Genomic DNA, 7,870 nt, shown 5'->3' with positions numbered 1-7,870 from the left:
CGTTGTTACGCGAGCTTGCATGATTTTTTCCTGCAGGTATACAAATATTTTGGTTCCAGTTGATTTCTTTTGGTTCCACCTATCCAGTTAAAATGGCTAAACAGGGGAACAGTTTTTTGTTCAGCGAGTTTTCATGATTTGTTCTAGATATATAAAGTTTTGTCCAAACAATTTTTGTTCACTTATCCGGTTTAAATGGTAGGATGTCGGAGGGGGTAGGGTGCAAATTTTTGTTCCACGAGGTTGTATGAGTTGTTTTAGATATTTAAACCTTTTGTTGTTCTTGAATATTTTTTCTTCTACTTATCATGTAGTTATAAAATGACTGGATATATAGGAGACTGGAGGTAGGTGGGGTGGGGGTTTTACAAATATTTGTTTTTGGTGAGCTTGTATAATTTATTTTGCTATGCAATCGTCCCGACAGTCAGCAATAGATGCATGCAGCACGGTGACACTAAAATAAAATTCTTCTAATCGTTGTTGCATAACAATGGATGCACAAAGCCATGGCTGGGGGATACGTCAGAACTCAGATGCGGACACTATATATGCTCTGGCCTTGTGGAGAGGAAGGATGAAATCAATCCACAATGACCGGAGCCACTCCGTTTAGGGCCCAATTAAAGCCCTGAAAAATGGAAGAGTTGATTTTGGAGCGTATGTTCTTCATCACGAGTAAAAGGATTTAAAATTGAAGTTCCAAAAGAAGCATAGGTCGGAACTTGGAAGATCAGCCGCTTACTCGTCTTTTATTCTACACTCCATATGCTAAAGCGTCAAAGTGAGATTATCGGATGCTTTGTAAGGCGGTGCACCTTTTTGATTCCATCCCGATTGGACGGCGCCTAACCTTTCGTCGCCCGGCCCGGGTCACGGCGAACAAACGATACATCTTGATCTGACACGTTCCGGATCGACGAATTTTCAACGAGGGTGCACCGAGCTAGCATCTGGCTTTTGCAAATAGCATAATCCATGCATGATACGGTCATATATATGGAGATCATTTCGGACGAACCGATGCCTGGCTAGGTGCAAACCAGCTCAGCCGGAGAAGAACTTGACTGGCCATGCGAATTGAAGATGCACCACTGACATCTAGTGTGTGCACGATATGGAACTGACGTACTGACGCGACGTGCAGTGGGAACTACTTAGCGACCAGTCCACCATTTGATTTCCCGTGGTATATAAGCTTGTGCAGCTCACTGCTCACCCCCACCAACATTAGTGTATGACTCCTTATTAAAAAAAACATTATATTAGTGTATGACTGACCGATGTGACGACAGTGTTGCTAACCGTCATCTGTTCACGTACGTCCATCCGTCGGGAACTCGGGATACTGGAGACGGAGACCCCGCCGGCCGCCGAGCACGACGACAACAGCAGCAGCCTGCTCGCGTTGGTGAGTCCAGTTTCCCAGGATTGGCATCGTCGGTTGGGTCTTCGCGCGGACGAAGACATACCTGGACCGTGGACCGGAAAGCCTAGCTCAGTTTGCACAATCTTGGAAATTCAGGATCTATAAAATTAATGGACCGAGCGTTTGCTGAAGCATAGCGATTAACAAGGTAGAAGAGCTCACTTGAACTAGTAGTGTTCCAAAAGCTGCCCCCCCCCCCCCCCCCCCCCCCCCCCCCCCCGCGCGCAGCGGCCACGGGAAGCTCCGGGGGCCATTGGGTCACCACCCCTCATCGGGTCAGAATCGCGGCTGACGGCGGAAGGCGAGCCCGGAGGCAGGGGCGAGCCTCACCTCGCGCACCGCAACACCGGAGGTCCGGAGCGGCGCAGACACACAGCAAATTAGACTTGGCTGTGGGGCGGCGCCGCTGCAGCCGGCAGGCTGGGATTCATTCGGTGCTTGGCGGGGGCTAGTGATTGCATCTGGCGAGGGAGCACAAGGCACGAGAGATGAACGAGAATGCGACTGCGAGATAATTCTTTCTCGGAGGAAAAAACTGCAAGACGAGACGAGAAGAGAGGGAGAGAGAGAGAGAGGTCTTTTTTTCTTTTCCTTATGAGGACTGGCCTGAATTACGCGGCACTCTATGCTGTACCCAAAGTTTTTTTTTGAAAATTAGTACTCTCAAAGTTTTGAGTACTCTTCTATTTTATTTAGCCTAGTCATGCACTCCCTCCATCTTAAATAACTTTTGCTTTATATCTAGACATAGACATGGTATATATCTAAGTGCGTATCAAAAATTACGTACTTAAAAAAAACCAAAGTGAATTGAAATTTGGGATGGAGGGAATATTATGCATAACCTATCCACTTTGTCACATTTCCTATGATAAATTGTTGATTTCATCATCCTATATATTATGGCTTATTTATTGGTCAATCATGAATTCTTTTAGTACAAGTCTTATTCATTAATTGTTGCCATTATTTAATATTTTAGGTTGTGTACCTTCTAACTTAGGAATAGGTGTATTAACCCCTCTTAAAGTACTACCCACATGTCTATGCAACCCTATGGAGTGTTAAGAATTGTTTAGAACCTCCACAAGTATAAATGAGCCATTGAACTCTCTAAACACTTTAATATGATCTAAATAGCGCTTAGGGTGTATTTGGAATTGATTTTTCCATAGGGGAAACTGATGGCAAATGTGTGACTTAGCGAAGAAATGATATAAAATGAATAAACATTTATTATTTTACTAAAAATTCAAAATAAAATTTGAATATTTCAATATGAAAGTAAACTCATGTTATTAAATTAAAAAATGGAAGCTCAAATTTTAGTATTCTAACTATTGATCTTTGCGTTTTTGATATTACAATTTTATAACGCTGAAATAAAAATATACAAAATTCAAAACCACATAATTTGAATACTCTCTTGAGAAGCAAATTTGGTGTTTTATGCCTTCACGGGAGTGAGTGAGCGTGTGCACGTGTATGTAGTGTCTGCGTCATGTGATATTAATCAAACCTAAGTCGTGAGTTGCAGAATTAATCACATTTTAACACACATCACAAATTGCAGGCGTATAAATTTAGAAGGGCTTCAAGCAATGACATTCAACTGCTATAAGAGAAGAAGTAGGTGGCTGTGAAAATAGGGGAGAGGTGGGGAAGTTGGGTTCTAGGAGGGTTCGCCGTTGCCAGGCTTAGGCGGAGGCCAAGGTGGTGGCCGCACCGGCAGTGGGTAGGGGATGGATGGTGCGGTGAGATTAAAACAGCGCTTGCAACGCCTTGGCTACCAGAAAGGTAGTGCAGCCACTCAAAAAAAAGAAAGGTAGTGCAGGAGTCCGAAAATGAATTGGTTAGCGTCTTAGCGACAGCGCATAGGGCTGGAAAGGCATATATGGGAGCTGGATATACAGAGCCGCTGTTAAGCAGTTGCGCGGAGCAGTTGTGAGCACGAAGAAGTTGAACTAGAGGTAGAAGAAGACAACAGATGTGTTAGACTAAAACCGAATGGTTCACATGCGTTGTCTGTTGTCTGAGACAAAAGAAAAATCAGGCTAGTGGAGCATCACCCCATTTTTAATCGCTCCGCCGTCAGACTTTACAGCCATAACAAACAATTTAGCAACATACGGATCATACATCCCCGACCACTCATTTGAGTTTTTACACTGCTTCAATTGGTGAGCTGCTGGGTCTATGAAAGGTAAAAAAAGAATCACCTACAAACAATTTTCTTGGTTATCCTCCTCTTTGGCATCCTTGACAAACCTATTCCAATACCAATGCTGCGCCCACACCGACCGCATGGCCTCCAGCGGCAGGCCTTTCGTCTCCGGAAGGAACACCACTATGAAGATCGTCATGGCCAGGAGCCAGGCAGCGTAGAACAGGAACACGGCGTACTTCATGGCGCAGAGCAGCGCGATGAACACCTGCAGCTCCACGAAGGAGATGCAGAGAGTGATGGAGATGCTCATGGCCTGCCCGGCCGACCTGACCTCCACCGGGTAGATCTCGCTCGGCACCACCCACCTGAGCGGCGCCCACGACAAGCCGAAGCTGAAGGTGCACATGCAGATCAGGACCAGCACGCCGGTCGCGTAGTTCCGCGGCATGGTCACCCCGCCGTGCTTCCCGAGGTGATCCGCCATGATCCATGAAATGGCCACCTTAGATCCAATCATGGAGAAAGGTCAGAGATCGATCGAGCAAGTCAACGGTAACACACTCCTCTCTCGCAGACAAGAATGCCACGGTTATGATGCTTACCTCACAAAGCATCATTCCTAAGCCGCCGATGACGAACAGAAACCTGCGTCCAGTGCGGTCCATGACGACGGAAGACAGCAACGTTGAGGCCAAGTTCACCGCGCTGTTTATCACGGACCCAAGGATAGCCCTCTGGCTGCTGAACCCAACCGTCCGGAACAGCACCGGCGAGAAGACGGAGATGACGATCATGCCGGTGAACTCGTAGAACACGGGAATGGCCACCCCGATCGCCAGGTAGTGCCGGTACTCCCTGCTGAACAGCCTCCGGAACGCGCCCTCGTCGTTCTGCCGCGCCACGCCCACGGCGCGGACGATGTCCTTGAATTCGGCGTCGACGTCCGCCTCCGCTCCGCGGATGCGCTGCAGCGCGGCCCGAGCCCTCTCGGGTTGGCCTCGCATGACGAGGCTGACGGGCGTGTCCGAGACGAAGAAAGCTCCCAGGACGACGACGGCGCCCGGCACGGCGGCGAGGCCGAGGGAGACGCGCCACCCCCAGTCGGGGATGCGGTTGGTGAAGTAGTTGGTGATGGTCGCGGACAGGATCCCGATGACCACGAAGGCGTTGTAGGCCGACGTGAAGGCGCCGCGCCACTTCGCCGGCGCTGTCTCCGACAAATACACCGGAGCAGCCTGCAAGGTGAACCCGAGGCCGAAGCCGAGCAGCATCCGGCCGATGATGAGCATGGCGATGTTCACCGCGGCGGCGTTGATGATGGAGCCGGCAAGGAACAGCGCGCCGCCGATGAGCATGATGGCCTGGCGGCCCACCATCCTGGTCACGCGGCTCGCCACCAGCGAGGACAGCGTGCCGGCGATCCACAGCGACGACGTGAACGCGGTCAGCCACTGGTTGTCGTACTTGCAGTAGGCGTCGACCCTTGCGTTCTTCCGACCCTCCACCACTTCCGGGAAGAACTTGCTCAGGAACGAGTCCATTTGAGTCACGCCACCTGGATTAACCAGAAAACAGGCGCACTGGAGGTGATTAGCAGTTTGAATTTCCCGCGGGAATCGAATAGTAATTCCATTTCATCCTTCTGTTTCGCGCGCGCTCAGTAAAAATCGCGCTACAGGCTGATACGGTAACGGTAATATCCACCGAGGTCATGCGGAAGCATCAAGCATTGACCTGCATGAGCATAGACGTAAGGTATCCATCGTGCATGCTCCACTAGTACATTTGGGGATCCATCTGTGAAGTCAAATGCATCTGCCAGGATCACATGGGAATGGGACGATGGCGTGATTCTCCGTGCTTCTCACTTGTTTAATTCAGTTTTCTCAAAATCTGTCTTGCTGGGTGCCTGGGTCGACATGAACGAAGCTTGAGTGATTGGGATGCATCACAATACTAACAAGGATCCGATAAATCCTGAACACTAGAACGGATTAACTCTTTTATATATCCTTCTCTTAGATCAACTCTTTTCGTCTAGTATGCAGTCTACTGAACAATTTATGAGACAAATTGATCTGTACTAAACGGTGTAATCACGAGTGACACAGAAAATCCTGTGCGATCTGAGGTCTGCGGCACGCACCTGAGACGCCAGAGTCGTAGCCGAAGATGATGCCGCAGGAGGCAGCCATGAGGCTGGTCACCACCACGGAGAACGTCACGCCGCCGCCGTAGTCCCCCGCACCGCCGTCGGGCACGACGGATGCTCTTCCGGCCATCGTATGCACTCAAGGCTCTGTGAGAGAGGTACCAAGCTCTGTTTCAGAAGGCGCAGTAGTGAGAAGGCAACCAACAGCCCTGCTGTATATATAATTCAGCCAGGGGTTTGTAATATAGTTTTTTCTTTTTTAAAAAAACTAGGTGTTTTTTTTATTCCAGGATTCAAACGGAAACAAAGGCGTTGAAGATTGCAGCAACTCTCTGGTATTCACAAGGATAGCTGTCTCCAAATTAATGTATTCACAAGGTACCCTGCAGAACAGAGGCTGTTTTAATTTGCAATCAAACTAATATGACTTGATCATCAATTGATTGTCATGTTTATCCACAACATGGCAGGCTAAAGCTACTGGCAGGACAGTAGAGCATCCAAAGAAATGACTAGAAAAATGAGAGAAATGCACTTGGTTGTCGTGTTTATCCACATCAGCATGACACTACCATCCTAATAAACAATGAGTCCTGGTGCGGCGGCGAGAGGCCTATGTCTAGCGAGACTCAAGGTCCATCCGTTTCAAGTAAAAAAGTGACCTAGCTCTTTCATGCTCAGCAACAATTACAAATTAAACGAATAGCATTCCTTTTCCACCAATATTAACTTTATCAATATAAGCCAAAAGGAATAATGAGCATGTGGGAATCTCTAGAAATGCATAAAACTTTATCAATGTACTTTCGAGGGGGGGGGGGGGGGGGGGAGAAGATATGTAGGCAGATACAGCATAATGTACTTGGGCTTTCAACAAAATACCCTTATTAACAGCATTTGGCTTGTAATAGTCGTCATCTCACACAATTAACGACAATGGTATAGATCTCATTTGTCACCATTGACTTTCATTCCGTCTAACTAAAAACATGAGTTACATATGAATGCTTGATAATATCTAACTATCTGCAGGCATCGCTTGACATGAATTATTATGGAACAACGCATTAATATTATATGTCCCAGTCATATGTTCCGATGTGTTGCTAGGGAGATAGGACATAAATATAAGAGAATCAAGTAGCCAACTTTTAAATCCACATTTTTTGTGAGGAAATTATTGTCAGTCCAAATTATGTAGCAGGCAATTAAATTAATAAAATTTGGTCAAACAACATGTAACTAGTAGGCTATATTACTCATTACAAAGTTATTGTTGCCAACCCAGATTTCTGGTCTGGTTGACAAGAGAAATATATATATATATATATATATATATATATATATTTGTGCTTCTATTGTTTGAAGAATACTCGAATGCTTATTAGGCCACTTCCAAGGATTTTATCCGGATGAAATTGGGTGCATATTATTTTCAAAATTATAAAACATGTTGAAGCTGGCATTGGGGACTAAAAGATTTCATTTCATTAGATTTTGTTCAAACCTGTGCATTGCAATTAAATGCTATAGCTAACCTATGAAACAGTGAGATAAACTTATGTATTGGAGACTTCGTTTCATTCATCCATACCTGTACTTCTCTAGATGATATGTCACTCTTGGAAAATACATAATGAAACGCCTGCTGAGAATATCTTTAGGTGCGTTTCCTCCGCAATTAATGATAGTCGCTGTCATCAGAATATAAAATTCATCGCTTGCATAGATTCATATAATCTCTGATGGTCCTAAAAAAACTTTTATGTCAGATGTCATATCGTTGTCAACGCAAGTAAGCTTATTAATTATTTTATCAACAAAATTTAACTTGCAAGCCAGACTAATACATTGCAGCACAACGCCTCCTCAATCAAATCATCGCAACCCATGTGAGCAAGTTGACCAGAACAAAAATATTATCTTCTTATTACTCCCTCCGTCCATTTATCCTAATCGTTTTAGCAAAAAAATCCTTTCCAAGAATCGGCGTCGTTTAAGTTTGTGGCTCCTCGTTTCGTACGCGGCAATTGAAGGGACGCAGTCTTTCCGTTCTTCAAAAAGCAGCTCCGTTCCTATCCGTTAGGATTCACGTCCAGCATGACAAGACGGCCGGACGGGA

The 7,870-nt window shown here is 46.1% G+C and overlaps 1 protein-coding gene across 3 annotated transcripts; it reads right to left on the bottom strand.

Moving 5' to 3' along the window:
• Positions 1-3,474: 3,474 nt before the first annotated feature.
• On the bottom strand, positions 3,475-6,142 carry LOC117862968 (sugar transport protein MST1). 3 transcript variants are annotated; one of them, XM_034746527.2, is made up of 4 exons: positions 5,743-5,883; positions 5,331-5,505; positions 4,199-5,151; positions 3,475-4,098 (listed from the first exon to the last, which is right to left on the bottom strand). In XM_034746527.2, the coding sequence occupies exons 3-4, from the start codon at positions 5,135-5,137 to the stop codon at positions 3,649-3,651; spliced, it is 1,389 nt and encodes a 462-aa protein (XP_034602418.1). In that variant the 5' UTR covers positions 5,138-5,151; positions 5,331-5,505; positions 5,743-5,883; the 3' UTR covers positions 3,475-3,648. The 3 variants fall into 3 exon arrangements, with proteins under 3 accessions (XP_034602418.1, XP_034602416.1, XP_034602417.1); XM_034746525.2 differs by lacking the exon at positions 5,331-5,505 and having other exon boundaries at positions 5,743-6,142; XM_034746526.2 differs by having other exon boundaries at positions 4,199-5,505.
• Between the last annotated feature and the right edge of the window lie 1,728 nt (positions 6,143-7,870).

This window comes from Setaria viridis, chromosome 7 (genome assembly GCF_005286985.2).
Source record: "Setaria viridis chromosome 7, Setaria_viridis_v4.0, whole genome shotgun sequence".
NCBI classification, from domain to species: domain Eukaryota; kingdom Viridiplantae; phylum Streptophyta; class Magnoliopsida; order Poales; family Poaceae; genus Setaria; species Setaria viridis.
The sequence above is the reverse complement of the archived record's forward strand: the minus strand, read 5'-3'. Positions and strand labels throughout refer to the sequence as shown.